General features: G+C 37.2%; 1 protein-coding gene across 2 annotated transcripts in view; it reads right to left on the reverse strand.

Annotated features, from left to right (window-relative positions):
- The window catches only part of ADAMTS6 (ADAM metallopeptidase with thrombospondin type 1 motif 6), a 233,598-nt gene that overhangs the window by 57,775 nt on the left and 154,339 nt on the right, over nt 1-21,484 (reverse strand). The window contains exons 15-19 of one of the 2 annotated variants that reach the window (XM_036309505.1): nt 13,668-13,770; nt 6,781-6,914; nt 4,509-4,635; nt 3,672-3,743; nt 3,250-3,330 (exon numbers count right to left, since the gene is read on the reverse strand). In XM_036309505.1, the coding sequence (XP_036165398.1) occupies nt 3,250-3,330; nt 3,672-3,743; nt 4,509-4,635; nt 6,781-6,914; nt 13,668-13,770 (517 nt within the window). The remainder of the gene's footprint in view (nt 1-3,249; nt 3,331-3,671; nt 3,744-4,508; nt 4,636-6,780; nt 6,915-13,667; nt 13,771-21,484) is intronic. The other variant, XM_036309506.1, reaches the window with a different exon arrangement.

Consider the following 21,484-nt stretch of genomic DNA (forward strand, 5'->3'; position numbering starts at 1 on the left):
ACTTAATAAGATATACTTTTATTTATTAATAAAATATAATTTTAATAACCAATGCTACCCAATAAATTCAATAAAAAAAAATTTTTAAAGAGAAAAATACAGTGATGATTTTGATAATGATTACATGATTTCATAATGACAAACATGGCAGTTTAAGTTTTTTGTTATTATTTTAGCTTCTTCTTTTACATCCATAACTCATTTCCTAAACCCATTTCTTCTAGGAATTACTTTTTCTACCTCTGTAATTTACCCAATAAATGTTCTCTTACAAAAATTTTTTTTTAATTTATTGGGCCAGATAAACAAGCAGCTCACCCTGGCCTGTGTTGCTCACTGGTTGGAATGTCGGCTCCAGCATCAAAGGGTCTAGGGTTCCATTCCTGGTCAAGGGTCCATACCTGGGTTGCAGGTTTCCTCAGGCCCAGGTTGGGCGCATGTAGGAAGCAACCAATCGATGTGTCTTCTCACATCAATGTTCCTCTCTCTTTCTCCCTCCCTCCCTTCCACTCTCTCTAATGGGGAAAAACAAAAACAAAAACAGAAGCAGCCCAAAAGACTATAAAGGTCATGGTGCAGTCTCTGCCTCTCTGGACCTCTACCACTTGTCCTTAACAGCACAGACCATTTTCATGCCCCCACTCAAATCTGACTGGCACATTTACTTGTATTTTCTTGACTTCAGATATGTTATGATGATTCATTTGTCAAAAACAAATCTAATTAACCTTTTAAGATAAGAACATGTCAACCAATTTTAAGGATTATTTAGTTTTAAATTTTTCTTGTATTTAAAATTTTTTCTTTTCAATGATCACAGTGGTTTTCTATTTCATTTAAAATATCAGCCCTAACCGGTTTGGCTCAGTGGATAGAGCGTCAGCCTGCGGACTGAAAGGTCCCAGGTTCGATTTCAGTCAAGGGTATATATCTTGGTTGTGGGTACATCCCCACTAGGAGGTGTGCAGGAGGCAGCTTATTGATGTTTCTCTCTCATCAATGTTTCTAACTCTCTATCCCTCTGCCTTCCTCTTTGTAAGAAATCAATAAAATCTATGAAAAATAAAATAAAATATCAGAATTACTTATGTTATATAAGGACGTCTGAACCTGTATAATATGAACTAGTAAAATAAAAAATAAAACCAGACCACCCCGCCTCCGCCAGCAGCTTTGTAGTCTCCTTCAATTTGAGCTCTCACTTTCAATTTACCCAACTATTCAGCTAACACATTTTTGCTGGCACCATAATGTAGTTCAGAAGACACTGAGCATTTAACAAGTACTGGGTAATTTACTAGGGGAGGAGGACGTGGCATTATGGACAGAGAATTATCAAAGGGAAAAAATTTAATGTTACAAGTCTTATTTTTGTTTTGAGTCTTGCTGATTCCAAAATTATGATGCAAAAATAAAGGGCTCTTCTTGAATAAAGGAAAAGCCTGATTATACTGGTGTTCTATCCGAAGATGTATTCTGGATGTCATCTTATTTTTTAAAGACTTAATGAAAAGGCAATGATATGTTAAAGGACATAAGAACTCATCCAGGCCTCACTAGGCGTCTCTGGAGAACCTAAATCTGTTTTAAAAGATCAAACATCAAATAAGTAGAATATCCACTTCTTTCCCTGTTGAAATAACTGGTACTAGATTTGCCCTTCAACTGTAGACAACTAGAAAACTCACAAAACATATGAATTAGCTGTTCTTAGACATTGGCCAGGACAGGGCAGAGCTGTGATATATGCAAGAAGGAAAACAAGGTGAATTTGATCTTTTGATTTAAGAAATAATAATCTTCTCAACAAATGGTGTTATAGTAATTGAATATCCATCTAAAAAAATTGAACCTCAACCCTTACTTTATACCTTATATAAAAACTCAAAATGGACCATATACCTAAATGTAAAAGCTAAAACTATAATTTCTTAAGGAAACATTGACGATAATATTTGCAACCTTGAGGTAGGCACAATTTCTAAGGTAGGACATGAAAGCCCAAACAATAAAAAATTTAATAAATTAGATTTCATGCAAATTAAAAGACACCATTAAGGATAGAAAATAGATAAGCCAGTGACTGGGAGAAAGTATTCATAAAACATGTATTTGAACAAAGACTTGTATAGAATACATAAAGGACTCATAATTTAATAAAAAAATTTAAATAGGCAAAATAATTTTGAAAAGGAAGGGAGCATTTGGAACTCGTCTACATTATTGGTGGGAATATAAATAATACAACCATGTTAGAAAACAGTTTAGTAATTTCTTATAAAGTTAATCATGTACTTATCATATAACCTTACCATTTCACTCCTAGGCTTTTATCTATGAGAAATGAAAATATATGTCCACACAAAGCTTGTCTATAAATGTTCAAAGAAACTTTATTCATAATGGTCAAAGACTAAAAATGACCCAAATATTCTTAAGTGAGTGGATAAAAATATTATGATATATCCATACATTGGGATATTATTTAGTAATAAAAAAGAGTAAACTTCAGATACACTCAACAATATAGATGAATCTCAAAAACATTATGCTGAGTAAAAAAAGCCATACATAAGTATATACTGTATTATCCAATTATGTTAAATCCCAGAAATATAATGAAATACATGTCAGATAAAAGATCAATGTTTGTCTGAGGCTAAGGCTAGGGGCATTTAATTGCAAAAGCAAATAAGAGGATGTTTTAGAGTCAGAAATGATCTATATTGTGGCTGTGTTATATATACATATAAATAATTGTCAGTACTCTTTGAACTGTATACTTATAATGGATATACTTTATTATATATAAATTATTCCCCAATAACATTGATTTTAAAAATCAAATAAGCAACTCAGTGAAGAGTAAGCTATAAACTACTAATTTTTGTGTTTAGTTCTTACATGTGGTCCTATAACACTTGAAATTTCATTTTAGCATGAAAGTATTCCATCTCAAAGCAGTATGTCCGTTTTTTCTTTTTCCATCACCATTTATCCTTTTATGCCCTCTTTCACCTCCATTCACCCCCTACCCCCACCCTCAATCACCACAGTGTTGTCCATTGTCCATGAGTTCTCTATTTTTTCTTCTCAATCCCTCCGCACACACCCCCACCCCAAACTCCATAGCTGTCTGCCTGCTCTCTCAGTCTGTCTCTATTTGGCAAAGCAGTATGTCTTTTCCTTCATGATATTGTGCTGTCCCTTCTCCTTAATTTTTGAAATCTACCAAAATATGCTACTCACCAATATAGGCAGGTGACACGGCAACTTCTCTGACTTCAATATTAACAGAACCTCTTGGTATCTGCACAACTGTCAGGTAGCCTGGACCACAGAAGACAGCCAGTGTAAGTAGATTCTGTAGCCTCAGTCAGAAAATGAGTGTTTAATAACCATTCAGTAATGATTTTCCTTATTCTACCATGCTTTCTTCGGCTTTTCACTATACAAATTATGAAATATGGGCAAATTCCCCTTTGGGTTAATGAATACCTCTAGAGTATTTTTCTTTTCCTCTAAAATACCTTCACATGTACAATATTGGTTCATTTTATTTTCTCAACCGTAGCCCACACATCAATCTACTGTGGAAATTCATATCTTAAAGAAACATGGCAAAATGAAGTCAAGTAGAAAGGAAATAATATTTACTTAAAATATCTTACATAGGAACTCTCCTGTAATGTTGGAGGGCATGCAGACTGGTTCAGCCACTGTGGAAGACAGTATGGAGTTTCCTAAAAAGTTAAAAATGGAACTCCCATTTGACCCAGTAATCCCACTTCTAGGACTATATCCCAAGAAACCAGCAACACCAATCAGAAAGGATATATGCACCTCTATGTTCATAGCAGCACAATTTACAATAGCTAAGATTTGGAAACAGCCTAAGTGCCCATCAGCAGATGAGTGGATTAAAAAACTGTGGTACATCTACACATGGAAGATTATGACGCTATAAAAAAGAAGGAACTTTTACCATTTGCAACAGCATGGATGGAACTGGAGAGCATTATGCTAAGTGAAATAAGCCAGTCGGAGAAAGATAAATATCACAAGATCTCACTCATACGTGGGATATAATGATCAACATAACTTGATGAGCAAGAATAGATCCAGAGACATATGGCAGGGGAGGTGGGAGGGGGGGAGGGGGAGAGGGAGCAACCAAAGGACTTGTATGCATGCATATTAGCATAACCAATGGACATAGAAACTGGGGCGGTGGGGGCTTGCCCAGAGTGGGAATGGCTGGGGGGTCGGGGGAGGTAGTCAATTGGGGTTAAAGAAGACATATGTAAAACTTTAGACAATAAAAAAATAAAATAAATATCTTACATGAAGCCATATTTAATACTTTAAAAGACTGAAAGCAATTTGGGGGGGAAGCAATGTCTGCCTAAATAAAGAAATTTTAAAATAAAGGGTGGTGGTGGTGATCAAATGTGTTGCCTATTCCAAGCACACAGAGGCGTGAGGAAGAGTTCTCTCTACACACTCACCTCCTCCTCTGGGTGACGTTTCATTGAAGAACCCTTCAACGGCATCGCATGTGCTCCCATCCCCTCCACAGACTCGACATTTATCTTCCCTAACACTGGATTCCAAAATATTATCACAACCTACATGCTGCAAACAGAGAAGAATATTCAGTGTGTGAAAAAAAGGAATTCTTACTAAGCAAATAAATATAGCGTATTTATTTACTTGTTTTTCCAGTAAAGGAAATAAAAACAAGAAATATTTTCCTCTCTCCACTTTTACCTTCACTCTCCAATAAGTTCTAGCTAACATTTCTCAACACATAAGTTTAAAGAAAAAAAATTCTGATTCCCCAGGAATGGATGTCTATATTTCTAACCTAGATTTAATTATTTATAGATACCATGCTTCAATTTTTAAAATATTATAATTTGTTAGCAATGGACTCTTACTTATACCCCAAATCAATACATGCAAGAAATGAGAAAAATGGCATTTAGTCCTATACGAGGTTATAACAGCAAGAGTCTTGACTGGGCATGACATTTTGTCCTTTCTCAATCACTAGCCCTTTTGGATTATCCAGTTGTTAGAGTCCAGGATTGGTTGTGGAAATCATGACTGGGTAAATCTTTAAAAATGAATACCTGTACCCACTAGCTGAATAAAACTGCCATAAACTCTACCATTCAGTCTTTCATTGAACCACAGAGATGTGGATTCTTATACATTTTTGGTACAAATTTTGGAACTTAAATTTGTATATTTGACATTTAGCCATTGATACCAGGCATGTAATCTCTGAATGTACTAGTAAGCTGTATCTGGGTTTTTATTATCTAAAAAGAATTTTAATATTGTCACAGAAATAACCTTTTCTTCAAGTAAATACACACACACACACACACACACACACACACACTGGGCTATCAGATACATTTGGAGGCTAGTAGCCAGAAGGATAGACAATGTTTTTATATCTTCTTTCTTTCTGGGACTTAGATTTGCACTTCTCTTTAAAATAAAACAAAAACAAGGAAAAAAAATCTATATAATAAAGAGCTAATATGCAAATAGTCATCACATCCTCACGCCGTCATGCCATAACAGCTCAGACACTCAACACTGGGGAGAGAGGAATGGGGACCAGCCATGCACAAATGAGCTCGCGAGAGAGGAATGGGGACCAGCCAGGCTGTGGCCTGGGAGAGGGACAAGCCACACGCCCTGCAGTCCCAGGTGCCAACAGCTGGGGCTGGGGCCCGGGAGAGGGACAAGCCACCCATCCCATGATCCTGGACGCCAGCAGCTGGGGCTGCGGCCTGGGAGAGGGACAAGCTGCATGCCCCATGGTCCCCGCAGTCCTGGGCGCCAGCTGCTGCACCTACTGCCCGGGAGAGGGACAATCCGCATGCCCCACGGTCCCCATGGTCCCAGGCACCAGTGGCTGTGCCTGTGGCCCGGGAAAGGGACAAGCTGAATGCCCCGCAGTCCCAGGCATGGTCCCCGTGGTCCCAGGCACCACTGGCTGTGCCTGTGGCCCGGGAGAGGGACAATCCGCATGCACCATGGTCCCTGAGGTCCCAGGAGCCAGCAGCTGTGCCTGCGCCTGTGGCCCGAGAGAGGGACAAGCCACCCGGGCCGCGGTCCTGGGTGTCAGTGCCTGTGCCTGCGGACCAGGAGAGGGAAAGCCACCCACACTGTGGTCCCAGGTGCCAGTGCCTGTGACCCAGGAGAGGGACAAGCCACCAGCCCCATGGTCTTGGGCACCTGCGGCTCTGGCCAGGGCGAAGTCACCTGCTCACGGTCCCCTGCGGCTGCAGTCAGCCCAGGCAAAGCTGGCCCAGGTCCTAGGTGCCTGCAGCCGGCCATAGGGTGGGAAGCCCAGTTCCAGGTGTCTGTGACCAGCTGGAGGAGGGAATCCTGGGTCCCAGGTGCAGGGTGAGGCAGAGGCAGTTAGGGGCAATCAGGCCAGCAGGGGAGCACTTAGGGGCAATCAGGCCAGCAGGGGAGCACTTAGGGGCAATCAGGCTGGTAGGGGAGTAGTTAGGGGCAATCAGGCAGGCAGAGGTGGTTAGGGGCGATCAGGCAGGCAGGCAGAGGGGCTAGGGGTGATCAGGCAGGCAGGCAGGCAGGAGAGCGGTTAGGAGCCAGCGGTCCCTGATTGCGAGAGGCAGTCGGACATCCCCCAAGGGGTCCCGGATTGGAGAGGGTGCAGGCTGAGCTGAGGGACCCCACCCCCTCCCCCGTATGAATTTTGTGCACCGGGCCTCTAGTGATCATTTAAGCAACCTTGCATTCTCCATTGATGCAGATATCCAGTGAATCCATATTGCACCGAGTCCCATCAATCACTGCGGGGGCACGTTCAGTGTAGAAGTTGTAGCCATCAGCCAAGCAGTTTAATGCACACGGTTTCATTCCACCTGGACAAATGCAGTACAAAAGAAATAAATGGATTGGTTCTCCTATGAGACAGTGATTCAATATTCCCCATAGCATATGTACAATTCATATAGACATCATTCCCTGACTATATCCCTGGATGTGTAGGTTTCTTTCCTCTTTTGCTAAAATTTCATGTTTATTTTCATTCCTTGCTCAACTTAATGAAGGTCCTGCTAAGTAGTTTTCAAGTTTAAAAATTTTAAGTGTTTCCAATATATGTTTACAATATCTTTTGGGTCAAAAGGCATCACAGTGGAGGTACCTGAATACTGAAGCAAATAAATGAAATAAAACTGTTTTTAAAAATGAACCAAGGAAATAAAGTTTAAGGTGGCTTGAAACTATTACCTTATATGACAAATCAGAATTTCTACAACATACGTAACTTGTTATGGAAGCTGATACAAAAACTCTCCTACTTTAGCAGGGACATGGTAGTTGAAAAATAAAACTATTTGTACCTGTTTTTAAACATATCATATTCCGTGAAAATGGCTTTAGTGTGGAGATAAATTGTTATCAGATTAGCAAATCAAAGATAAAATTAATTATAGTTTTAAAATTGAATAGTTAAAATAATATCTAATATTATTTTGTGAACATATATAATAACTTGAGCATTTTCATTTTGTCATTGAAATTTGTATTTTTTAAGGTTGATATAAAAGATAGGTAAGAATAATAGCCATTTAAAACAAGCAAAGTACATGTCATACCCTCATAATATGTTGAAAAGTAGCAATAAATATGGATATATTTCATTCAAAACAGCGCATGAAAAAGTGACTTATAAATATGTAACTATTGATTAAAAATATGACGTAAGAAGAATACCTCCTGTTCAATCTTCCTTTTATGAAGTTTAAAACACTTTGGTCTTATTCTAATTATTTTGATAAAATTTCTCTTTGAAATAAAGCTGACTACTTCTTATAAAGAATATAAGGCAGAAAGATTGAAATGGCATGCCTAAGGTAGACACAGGTTGCTGCAGAGTGAAGGTATATGGAGTAAAAGAAAGAAGCCAACTGGGTGGTGAAGACAATGATAAGTGAGAGACAGAACATTCCTTTAAAAGGAGATCCCTGTTATAGTTGACTAGAGGCCCGGTGCACAAAATTTCGTGCATTCGGGGGCGGGGGGGCGAGTGTCCCTCAGCCCAGCTTGCACCCTCTGGCAATCTGGGGACCCCTCACTCCTTACCGCCCACCTGCAGCAGAGGTGGGAGAGGCTACCACCACCACCACTGCACTCACCAGCTGTGAGCCCAGCTTCTGGCTTAGCGGCACTCCCCCTGTGGACGCTCCTGCATTAAGCATCTGCCCCCTGGTGATCAGTGCATGTCATAGTGACCGGTCATTCTGCCATTTGGTCTATTTGCATATTAGGGTTTTATTATATAGGATAGTTGTTGTGCAAGAAGGCTCAATATATTCACAAACCCTATTTTTTCAAGAGAAGATGAAAACCTAGATTTTTAAAATATAACCTGTTCTTGGCAACTCATTCAACATTTTCAAAAATACTGTGAAGTTTAAAACACATATGTAAGTAAAAACTGTTCTTGAACCACCAGTTTACAACCACTGGCCCAAGTTCATGTTTTCTCCCATTTTCTTTATCTGTAGGCTATAAAACTCCTATAGGACTTACAAGGTATTACTAAGCTTAGGGTAATGATATATTTTGCTGTTCTGAGCACAGAAATAATAAGTAATCAATAAAATAATTTCTTTCTGAACTATAATCAAGGTATTTATAATCTATTTTTGTAAGATTCTCATGAATAAAATTGCTCTAAATTTCCATGAATATTACTGGGATTGTTTTCATTACTACCCACTATTGTTCCTTCCCCATTTATTATTGTAATGTTTTGAAAGTTAATGGAGCTTTTTATGTAATGGGCTTTTTAAAAAGAACACTAGCCTTTTATTTACTCAATTTTAATACTATATTAATTATGTAACATAGTATTTGATAGGCAAGACATGCAATTACTATGGTTGTATTCATAGAAATAAATTTCCTCCTTTTTCACTGCTCAAGATGTATTTAGCTTTCTCTGTTACAATGAGTTTTCAGAAGAGGTACTGCTATTATTTCAAGAAGGGATTTAGGGTGATTCTCTAAATGGAAGGTCACATTACCAATTACCTTCATTTAAAGCTTATTATGAATTTAGTGTTAATTCATTCCACTCAATTACCTAGATCAGCCGTGGGCAAACTACGGCCTTCGGGCCGGATCTGGCCCCTTTGAAATAAATAAAACTAAAAAAAAAAAAGACCGTACCCTTTTATGTAATGATGTTTACTTTGAATTTATATTAGTTCACACAAACACTCCATCCATGCTTTTGTTCCGGCCCTCCCGTCCAGTTTAAGAACCCATTGTGGCCCTTGAGTCAAAAAGTTTGCCCACCCCTGATCTAGATGCTAATTATTAAATCCTCCTACAATAAGATAAAACAATATCAAATGTATATGAACTTAATAAAAGTGATTCAAAATACATGAAACAAAAAGTTATAAAAAAGAAAGTAAAGTCATATAATAGTTCAAGATTTTAACACACTTCTCTCAGTACTTGATAGAAGAGCAAGAGCAGGAGAAAAAAAAACACCCAGAAAAATTTAAAAATATTTGCATAACACTAGCCAACTTGACCTCATGGATATCCATAGAACACTACTATATCCAACAACTGCAGAAAACACATCCTTTTCAAGTATAAATAGAATATTCACCAACATGGAGAATAAGCTGTATCATAAAACAAATTTCAATTAATTTTAAGAATTTAAATAATGCAGAGTATTCTCTAAGCATATTAGAATTAAACTATAAATTAATAACAAAAAATCTAGAATATATAAAATATTTGGAAATTCCACCAAAAAACTCTAGAACTGACCAATGAATTCAATAAAGTAGCAGGATACAAAAAGAAATAAAAATGACAATTATAAATAACCTAAATAACCCATGGGTAAACAAGAAATCACAATGTAAATAGGATAATATTTTGAAATAAAGGAAATAAAAACACATCAACTTTGGGGAATGCAATAGAGCAAAATAAACCCATAATTAAAAGAAAAAAGACAGTAATAGAGAAAAGTGCTACAGCCAAGTCGATTCTCTGAAAAGATAATTAAAATTGATAAACCTCAAGTAAGACTGATCAAGTAAAAGAGAGAAATACATATTATAAATATCAGAAATCAAAGAGCATACATCACTCTAGATCCTACAGATATTAAACAGAATAATAACAGAATGTTATGATTAATTTTCTATCAATGAATTGAACAACATGGATGTAACTTACCAATAAACTTATCAAAGACACAAATTTGAAAACTCACATAAGAATTTAAAAGTCTGAACAATTCTTTTATCTGTTAAAGGAGCTGAATTTGTAATAATTTTTTGTACAAAGAAAATACCAAACATACATGCTTTTACTATTTTTCCAAGGAAAAAATAATACCAATGTTACAAACTCTTTCAAAATAAATAAGAATTCTATTTCAGGAAGCCAGAGTAACTCTGATACCAAAGCTTGTCAAAGACATAACAAAAATAAAATTTAGAAATCAGTTTCCCTTATGAACATAGACACAAATATACTTAATAAAATATTAGCTATTAAATTTAATAACATATAAAAAATAGTAAAACATTACCACATAGGGTTTATCCTGGGAATAAAAGGTTGGTTTGACATTATAAAATCTGTTAAGTAATTTATCATATTAACAGAATAAAGAAGAAAATCACATATAATCTCCACATGCACAAATTGTATTGAAGGGCCAAGCCAGTGCATTAAGACAAGAAAATGAAATAAAAGGCAAAAAGATTGAAATAGGCCGTCTCTATTCCAAATAACATGACTATTTAGCAAGAAAATCCTAAATAACAGAACACAAAATTAATATATAAAAATTAATTTTATTTTTATACACTAGAGTTAATAATTAAAAATGAAATTTTTAAAACTTTCATTTACAATAGTGTCAAAACACATAAATTACTCAGAAATTGGTTTAACAAAAGATGTGCAAGACCTTATATCTAAAACTACAAAACATAGCTAGAGACATTAAAAAAGACACAAATACATAGAGATATATACTACGTTCATAAATTGGAAAATTCAATATTTGAGTTTGTTACTTCTCCCTGTATTGATCTACAGATTCAACATGATAACAAGCATAAGCCCAGCATGTTTTTCTGTAGAAATTAACAACAAATTTTGTAATTTATATGGAAATGCAAAGCATTTAGAATATCCAAATAACTCTTTTTAAAAAGATCAAAGTTTGAGGAACTTATGCTACCTGTGTCCAAGACTATACAATTACAATAATTAAGTCAGTGTGGTACTAATATGGAGTTGACAAATAGATTGATGAAACAAAATAGAGTACATAAATATACTACAAATACACACCATATTCCTAAATTGTTTTTGATTGTACACCTAAATTTAAAGATAAAAAACCTGGCTCTTAGAAGCAAAGATTAAAAAATACCATCTAGAGTTGAAGTAGACAAAGATTTCTAAAACAGGACACAGAACACAATAACCATAAAAGAAAAAAATTGAAAAATTAGAATTCATCAAAATTAAAATCCTATACTCATCTAAAATACCATTTAAAAAGTAACAGGAGAGCCACAGACTGTGAGAAAATATTCGTAAAACATCTGATAAATAACTACCACTAGAGAATCTATAATAACAAAAGTGTAATATGCTAATTAGACTGGACAAATGACCTTCCGGATGAAGACGGGGCTGTGAGGGCCAAGCCCCTTGCACGAATTTTGTGCATCAAGCCTCTAGTGAAAAGATAAAATACCAATTTGAAAATAGGCAAAGAATGTGAACAATTAACAAAAGATACATAAATGGTCAATAAGCACATGAAAATGTGCTCAACATAATCAATAATCAGAAATGCAAATTAAAGCCCTAGCAGGTTTGGTTCAGTGGATAGAGCATCGGCCTGCGGAATGAAGGGTCCCGGATTCGATTCCGGCCAAGGGCACATGCCCAGGTTGCGGGCTCAATCCCTAGTAGGGGGTGTGCAGGAGGCAGCCGATCAATAATTCTCTCTTATCATTGATGTTTCTATCTCTCTCTCTCCCCCTTCCTCTCTGAAATCAATAAAAATAGATTTTTTAAAAAAAGAAATGCAAATTAAAGCTACAGTAAAACATCATTATACACACACCAGGAGAAGACTGGAAACACCAAATGTTGGCAAGGATATGGAACAAACAGAACCTACACATTGTTGGTGGGAGTTGTGATATGGTACAATAACTTTGGAAAAATATCTGGCAGGTTTTTTTTTTAAATTAAACTCATACCTACCCTATTATTCAACAATTCTACTCCTAAGTATTTACCCAAGAGAAATGAAAACATATGCCCACAAAAAGATGAGTATGCAAATAATCACAGCAGCTGATTCATAACAACTGTAACTAGAAACACCCCAGGTGTCCATCAGTCACAGAACGGAAAAGCAAACTTATTATAATACTGCTTAGCAATAAAAAGGAATGAACTGCTTGTACATGCAATAATGCAGATGGATTTCAAAAACATTGGGCTTAAAGAAGCCTTGCACAAAAGAGTAAATATAACATAATGTCATTTATATGATGTTCTGGAATAGGAAAAACTAATCTATGGTAAAAAAAAAAAATCATAACAGTAGTTGCCTCTTAGAACAAACAGGTAGAGGCAGCTATGGACTGGGAAGGACTATGGAGGTAATGGTAATGTTCTATATTTCAGTAGAGTTTTACAGGTGCATGCATTTGTTAAAACTCAGGGAAAGTACAGTTAAGATCTGTGCATTTCATTGTACATAATCTAACCTCAAAAGAAAAAAGTAAACAGTACTGAACTGGGGTTGATGTATGCATGCTTAATTACTTACAGGAAAGTATATTAATGACTACAATTTACTTTGAAATGCATCCAAAAAAAAGCATAGATTGATGAATGGACAGAGATGACTAGACATGTAATGAAAAATATATACTGAAATGTTAATGGTAGAATCTTGGTGGTGGATAAAAACATCACTGTAAAATTATTTCAATATTGTTCTATGTTGAAATTTTTTCAAAAATGTTAAAACAAGCAAAAATTTTGAATGTGCATTCAATCTTTCCAAGAGAAAATTTTAACAAAACTTAGTTTGTATTTTGGGAGTGTAAGCAAACTTTTTGTGCTTACTGAACAACTGGTGTTTGATACATGCCCAAATTAAAGAGCAAAAATGTTTCCCAACACTAAAAAAGAATTTTAAAAATCTATGGTAAGATCCTTAGCCTTTTCTCAAGAAAGAACACATTTTCCTGGCCTCTTTGAGTTGATTTATATTGTTATAATTTGTTTTTAGGGTGATATCTCTAAATACTTCGTGATTATAAATGATTATAATGTAATGTCCACATACCTCAAGAAGTCAAGAACTCAAAAAAATGATTTCTGATCATTTGTACTAACATAAAGTTCATTACAGGGAAACTAAAACATGAGACCTTTATAATATTATAAGTATTTTCCTGCTTTGATTTACAAACACTAATTTTTACTAGTATGTGTAGAAATGTGTGTGTCTGTATTATTTATATACTCTTTCATGATTGCAAAGCTCTCAAGCATGATGAATGCTCTGCCAGGTTATACATTACCTCCAGTAAAGGGTTTCCAGTTATAATAATTTCCACGGAAAGGCATATTGTCAAAGTCTGCACACTGTTTCTCTCGAAAATCTCGGGCCCCCAAAGGACATGGCTAAAATAAAATAAAATCATAAATGGTACGATTGTTGAAAAATTCCAAAACCAAGGGACAGCATCCCTAAAATTAAAATTGCCTGAACTCCATCACATTAGCTCACTGCCTTACTCTCTGGGACATGCTCTACTCTTTTACAACCAGTATTCAGACTGAAGTGTCTGAATTGTAATCTTAGCCACAGAAGAAATAACTGAAGTCATTTAAACAAAGTGAAGTGTTAGACAGTTTCCATATAACTTTACACTTAGATGCATGTCATAGTCCACTTTGCAATCGATCCATCAGGTATCTCCTTATAAGCACAAATAAAAACCAGGAGAAGAAATCAAAACACAAAATCTTTTTTGGTAGCAGTGTTTGAGGTCCAGTTGCCACAGCTACTCCCAGCTCTTTATTTTAAGGAATCAAGAGGCAGGTTTGTAACATGACATTCAGCACTATTAATTGTGGTTTGGACCCCGACTACTATAGCTGTTTACTGTCTAGCTCTGACAAAAACCATATTTTAAGACATGGGATGAAATGGGCAAAATGCTAGGCCTCAAGTTTAAACACCTTCCAATTCCAGGAATGTGGACTTATTAGGATTTACATTTTAACTTTAACATCACAGAAAATAAAATACTAATTTGGTTCAAAACATGTACATGTGTTGAATGGGAGACAGAGAAGGATGTTGGGAAGGTGAAGAGAGAATTATTTGTTTTTAAAATTTGGAATGCTTCTTCTACCTGGATTTTTTTACAGAGGAAAATCTTGCCAATCTAGCTAGGTCCAGATGCCAAATACCACAGGGCCATCCTAAATTCAATACTTAAGTTCGAAAAGAATTAAAGTATAACATCTCACAGTGTTTGAACAATATGACCTAATTTGATGTATCTTTTAGAGTTCTGCAGCTGTTGCACCTAAAACTTGAAGCTACTGATCGAGAAACACTCACTTTAAATATGGAAGAATGGAGCAAGTCATTAGATAAAATTATTAATTGTGAATAAATAATGAGTACGTTACAGACACTCTCAGATATCATTTTCAGGCTTTTTACCACTTTCCATGGCATCTCTACATTTACTGTATTTTATACAGTTTTCTGATGTCAGTCCCTTGAAGCATGTGCAAAAATAATAGACCACAATGTGCATATATTTGCATGGTCACCATTACTTTCTATATACTATGGTTCAAATTACTAGCATATCAAGTCCAAAGCCTCAGATTCTGGAAATAGTGAGAGCAGGTCTGCATTCTGTTATGGGCCCAGAATTTAAAATATTTTTCTGCACATTAAAATATGACACTGCAATGCCAAACCTAATGATTCTGCTTGCCAAATTACCATTTTTACCTGACTTTTCAAAAAAATGCAAACTAAGTATGAACCATAGGCTACATAGTGCGTCACACTGGAAAGATATGCTTCTGGTGTCTTGCTTCATCGTGTGCTACCGCTTTCCTTTCCTAGCCATTTCCAGGGAACCTCACACAATGACTGGAGTTGTCAGTGGCCTTGCCATGCAGCAAGGCTAGTTTTTAAGCAAATATTATCAATTTTTAAAAATACAAATAATTTTAACTATAGGTACAAGTTTTCACATAAAACTTAAGTATTTGTAAAGCACCAACTACCTAAAAGTTCTCACAGCTTTCAAACTAGTTGGAGAAACCAGATACAAACAGACAAACCACAGCACTGTTGCAGGCAGTACTTATAGGACAGCATGATGCAGGTGCTGTATGAAGGCAAACGATCAATGTGTCATGTGACTAATCATAGGGAAACTTTTCCTCTGGAAGCAAACCTTGAGTGTATTATAATTATAATAAAAGTATTATGAAAACTTAATTTTTGTAACTTTATAAGATATTGTAGGAATTGAGCTGGTTAAGCAAAAGGACTTTTGGGGTAGGGGTGGGGGGATTATTAAGAATAAAGCCAAGTAAAGCCATGGGGACAGGAAGGGAAAGGTCATACGTTGGGAATTAGTTGGAAAAAGGCCATCCTAGATGAAACAAACTGTATGGAAGCACGAGAGCAGATAACATTTCATAGAAAAGCACTGGTACATAAAAAAGCCTCAAATTAACGAACTAAGGTATCGTGAAGGCCATTCACTTAAGAACAAAAATCCTATTCCTAATTATCTTGTAATGTCACTCCTAGCTAGAAGAGAAAGGGTCCAATAGGAGGATATTGCTGTTTCATGAAGCACTTGGATAATATTTTGTAAAATTTTTGATCCACTCTTTTCCTGGAATAATCACTCTAGTGTCAGCATAATGAAAATATTAACAATGACAACAGAGACTTAGCATTTAGTAAGTACCTACTCTGGGGCACACTGTTCAGAGGTCTCAAGATCTATTGTCTATTGAACCTCTGTCTACACTCTTATGAGGTGGTTGTCCTTAATAATCCCATTTTACAACAGAGTACTGAGTACAGAAAGGTTTGCTTAGTAATAGCTTCAGGATGCAAGGACACCTCCCTCAATCTGAGTGGCACCTCCTCTGGACACTGTCTAAATGCTACAGTAACAGTGTGAGGCTTTAGCTGTTAAGATACACAAATACCTAACAGGAGTAACTTGGACTATGGACCTAGTCTTGTCATTTCCAGCTGTAAGTTTCTTATCTTCTCCAAGCTACTCTTTTTTCCCTCATTTATAGAATAAGAGGGCCAATTCTTATAAAATAAGAATTTTGGAGTAAGACTAGCCTGGATTCGATTCTAACTTTGTCATTTGTTTAATTCATGGCCTTGAGCAATGTAATTCATTTTCCAGCCCTCATCTATAAACTAGTATTTATCTCCTAGTTGAAGATTCATGTAAAATGTCTAGCTCTGTACTTGGCACATGGTAGCTCTGAATAACTATTGGCAGCAGTGCTGGTTTTGGGTCAGGCATCCATAGACCATCCCTCATCGTTCCTGCTCTGCTCTATATATCAGGGGAACAAACTCTGCAAGCTCCATATCCCAGGCTTCTGTGCCAGCTGACTTCTGGTTAGGTGCAGGCAATGAAAGGCACGCGTGGGAGAAGCCAGGGCATTTCTCTCATTTCCTCTCTACCTCAGAAAGCATCTTAGGCAGGCACAGAATCATTCTGCGGCCCTAACTTCAGGAAACAAAAGCCCCACACCTCCACCCCATGCTATGCTTCCAGCTTCTGGACTCTGATAAAACTACCTCCTTCCTGGATCTTTCTGGTAGGAGTGGTGGCATCTTCCTGCTGACCCTGATGTATGGGCTGCAAGCCTCTTTAATTGCCAAGTAACCAAGTATGTGCATTAAATTCTCTCTATTTAAATATTCAGAATGACCTCTATTATTATGGTTGGATCTTTACTGACACATACAACAATCAATAATGATGAAGAAGGAAGAGGAGGAAATTGGTAGGTTGAATACAAGTATATTTCCATAGTTTATTGGTTAAGGGTATAGAGGTTGGCAAACTTTCTCTGCAAAGAGCAACATAGTGAATATTTTGATTTTTGTGTTCCATACAGTATTGGTTGTCACTATTCAACTGGGCCATTATAATGTGAAAGAAGCCATAAACATATATGTAAATGGCCATGGCTGTGTTCCAATAAAGTTTATTTACAAAAAGAGGTGAGGGGCCAAATTTGGCCAAGGAAATAGATTTTGCCAACCCTTGCTTTAGGTGCTAACAGAATAGATACAATCTGTCTGGCAACATTTTGCAGAAGAACCAAACTTGATTATTAATTTTTGAGTCAATGCCAAATCATACATTTTTAAGAATTGATTTTAGAAGTAATATAATCTAATTTGTACACGCTGCTTAAATGTCCTCTATAATTATCCCCAAAGTGGTCACACAATCTGAATAAGCATCTACAGAAATATCAAGTACTTTTCAGACAGCTACAATTCTTATCAGGTTCTTCCTTACATTCAGCCAAAATCTGTCTTGCTCTTTTCTTCTGGATCCACACTGAGCAAATCTAACCCCTAACTGAAAGGTATCTAGACCTTAATGGATTTCCTAAGGGCACATCATAACTCATCATTAGCCCTCTTAAAACAAGCACCAAGACCTGGCCTTTGTTTTGTTCAGCAAATGTATATAAAATGCTTACTATGTGTCACATATGATCTAGGCTCTGGATATGAGGCAATAAACAAAACAGATTAGGTCCCTGCTTTCAAGGAGCTCATTGTAATGGAGTGAGAAAGAAGAAAAACAAAGCAGGTTAAGGAGATTGATAGTGAGGTGGAGGGAAGTTTTAAATAGTATAGTCAGAGAAATTCTCTCGGATAAGGTGGCACTGGAGCAGAGTTAAAAGAAACTAAGGGAGTGATTTATGTACACATCTGTGAAAAGAGTGCTCCGGGGAAACAGGAAATGCAAAGGCCCCGAGGCAAGAGTGTGTTTGGGATGTTCATAAGGAGAATGGAGGATGGAAGGGTCTAGGGCAGCGGTTCTCAACCTGTGGGTCACGGCCCCTTTGGGGGTCAAACGACCCTTTCACAGGGGTCGCCTAAGACCATCGGAAAACACATATATAATTACATATTGTTTTGTGATTAATCACTATGCTTTAATTATGTTCAGTTTGTAACAATGAAATTGGGGGTCACCACAACATGAGGAACTGTATTAAAGGGCCGCGGCATTAGGAAGGTTGAGAACCACTGGTCTAGGGAACGGTAGTAGACTTGGGGACTTGATCTCATGTCATGCTTTCTGGTTCCAGAATATATCCAGCTAGTGTTCTGTTCTCCTGATTTCAATGTTTCCTTCACTGAATGCTCTGAATTTGTGTTGATTAGAAATAAGCTCAGTAGGAATTGTACATGCTGGTTCCAAAGGAAGTGATCAAAGAAGAGTTAATTTCTTAAGAAAAATTACACAAAATATATTTTTTTAGTTTTTGTTTAAAAAGAATAGAGATTTTAAGGAGTAATGCTTTTTAAATTACTTAGGGATTAGAAGTGCTGACACTATGCAGAAATCCTAACAGAGAACAATGGGCATAAGCAACAAATTCTTTCTGTGAAGCCTGACAGGTTTTCAGCCTCCTAGTGTTCACACTAATCAGCATCCTCTCCTTTTTAAAAGCGACCAGCAGGGCCCCACATAAATCCAGAGAGCAAAGCTGCAGGTCTCAGCAACTTTTGATCTTAGCATTTTCAAAGAAATTTTTAAAATATTATCACTTTTATCCCCATTTCTCAGAGATCTATGTTAAGTTAGCACATTCTACAGACTATCTTATGTTTCCAATTTTATTGATAGTTTAAAAGCATCTCCTTCTGACTTAATACTATTTTATTGGTAGATAAATCTAAAAAAGAGTAATTCATGGGAGGCATAAAAGTTGCTATAGAAAGAAGTCTTAGCTTCTGCTGACAAACTTTCCAGGGGTATTTATTTCTACGACTGGGGTTCTAATCATGGTTTTGTCCTGAAGAATAGGGAGACCTTGGCAAGTCCAGAAATCCATGTGTGCCTTCTTTATTTTCATTTGCAAAACATACCCTAAAAGCCCATACCTTTAAGAGAAATACAACCCAAAATATTTTGCAAATGAGGAAAATGCTGAAAATCCTGTACTTTGCCTTATGGGTAATAAAGAGTGAGAAGAAGGCTGAGAATGAAAACTCTTTTTCCCTTTCCCTCCCCTCTCCTCTTCCTAAAGGAGATGGGCAGGGAGAAGATACCAGGATTCCTATGACTCGGGGAAAATTGCAAAATAAGCAATATTGGAATTTTGTTCTTCTACATTCTTTATGTCTTTCTCACCTTCTGCCCCTTTTTTCCTTTCTCGCTTTCACATCAGATGCAGTTTTACTTCTCCACTATTATACTAGAACAACCTTCTCCACTCCCCAAATTTAATTATCTTCTTCCTCTCGAGGATAGCAACATATTCTTAGCCAGTAATATCCCATTCGTTGGAGAAGCATGAGTGGAGTCTGGATTCTAACCCTTGCTCTGTTGAGCAAGCCATGCACCTGACATAGGACTAGGCAACTTTTCTAAATTAAATTACACACACACAAAAATGCCACGTGGGTTTAAAAAGGCCTTTCTTCCACACCCTCTCTTACAAGTTGCCAACAAAATTCCAGATTTCCTAGCTTTCAGGTACTGCCTGATTATCTCATTAAAGTAATACCTGAGGGCGTTTCCAATGTTACATTTTGAGTTCAGTGCAGAGTGAATCGTTGCACCCCCGGTTTTGATCCGACCTTCTTATCTCTTGTCCCCCATATAATTTCTGAGTTGTTTTTTTGTGGGGTTGTTTTTTTTTTGTAGTTTCACTTTTCATTTACTTTTAAAGAAAAACAAAAGCCTGATAAACCTGCATGGTCCAAACTTGAATCTAGCTGACATATTTGATACGATAATCATCTAGTTTTCAAAAATAAAGTTAGTTCTAATGTACCTTGCAGAGTCCACATTTAATTAAAATGCCATCTATCCATAACATAACCCTTTCCCCTAAACCTATAAATATGTTAAGAAACAAACTTTCACTTGGTGGTTTTTTGAACAAAATAAACAAACAAGCTCTCTTTTGTGTATAATCTAGTACTTATTTTCAAAATTTGATGCACACCATAAAATTTATACTTAAAGAAGAGTAATGACTCTGGTCCTGTTATTTCTTTACACATATAATAGTATATTATGTACAATATTTATAAGGATAAAGTGGCTGATACTAATTTGTTTTCTAATTATAACTTGGGACACAGTTACAAACTCTTAGTTATAACTAATGGATCAACTCTGTACTTTGGCACCACACCTCTCCCTGGGGTAGTTTCAGGGTGCTCTCAGCTCTCTGATTGTGATGCAGGGTAAGGTTAGACCGGACCAGTGATGGCGAACCTATGACATGCGTGTCAGAGGTGACACGCAAATTCATTTTTTTGATTGATTTTTCTTTGTTAAATGGCATTTAAATATCCTATCTAATAAAAGAGAAACATGGTAATTAGCGTACATCCGCTACCCTTCCCATTGGCTAATCAGCAAGATATGCAAATTAACTGCCAGCCAAGATGGCGGCCGGCAGCCAGGCAGCTTGAAGTTAACATGAGGCTTGCTTGCTTCAGTGACGGAGGACTCCAACGTTCCCCGCCTGCCGCTGCCGGCCTCTGAGCCTGCGGTCTGAAACATTCTTACAAATATAGAAGCTAAACAAAACCCCAGAAACCTGCTTTCAGCCAGCCGGGATCTCAGAGCTGGATTTGATACAGTGCTTCAATTATAGAACCCAAACAAACCAGATACCTGCTTTCAGCAGTGGAGGCCTCAGAGCTGGAGCCAGAGCTAAAGCTGGCCCAGAATAAAAATAGAAAAAGAAAAAAAGGATCAGTTGGGAGCTTCAGTCACCCGCCAGCCTGAAAACAGCCCTCAGCCCCTCACCCAGACTGGCCAGGCACCCCAGTGGGGACCCCCACCCTGAAGGGTGTGTGACCAGCTGCAAACAGCCATCATCCCCTCACCCAGGCTAGCCAGGCCCCCCAGTGGGGACCCACACCCTGATCCAGGACACCCTTCAGGGCAAACCTGCTGGCCCCCACCCATGCACCAGGCCTCTATCCTATATAGTAAAAGGGTAATATGCCTCCCAACACCGGGATCAGTGGAGCCGCGAGGCCTCCCAGCACCAGGATCAGTGGAGCTGAGAGGCCTCCTGGCACCAGGATCAGTGTGACAGG

This window comes from Myotis myotis, unplaced genomic scaffold (assembly GCF_014108235.1).
Source record: "Myotis myotis isolate mMyoMyo1 unplaced genomic scaffold, mMyoMyo1.p scaffold_m19_p_5, whole genome shotgun sequence".
Taxonomy (NCBI): Eukaryota; Metazoa; Chordata; class Mammalia; order Chiroptera; family Vespertilionidae; genus Myotis; species Myotis myotis.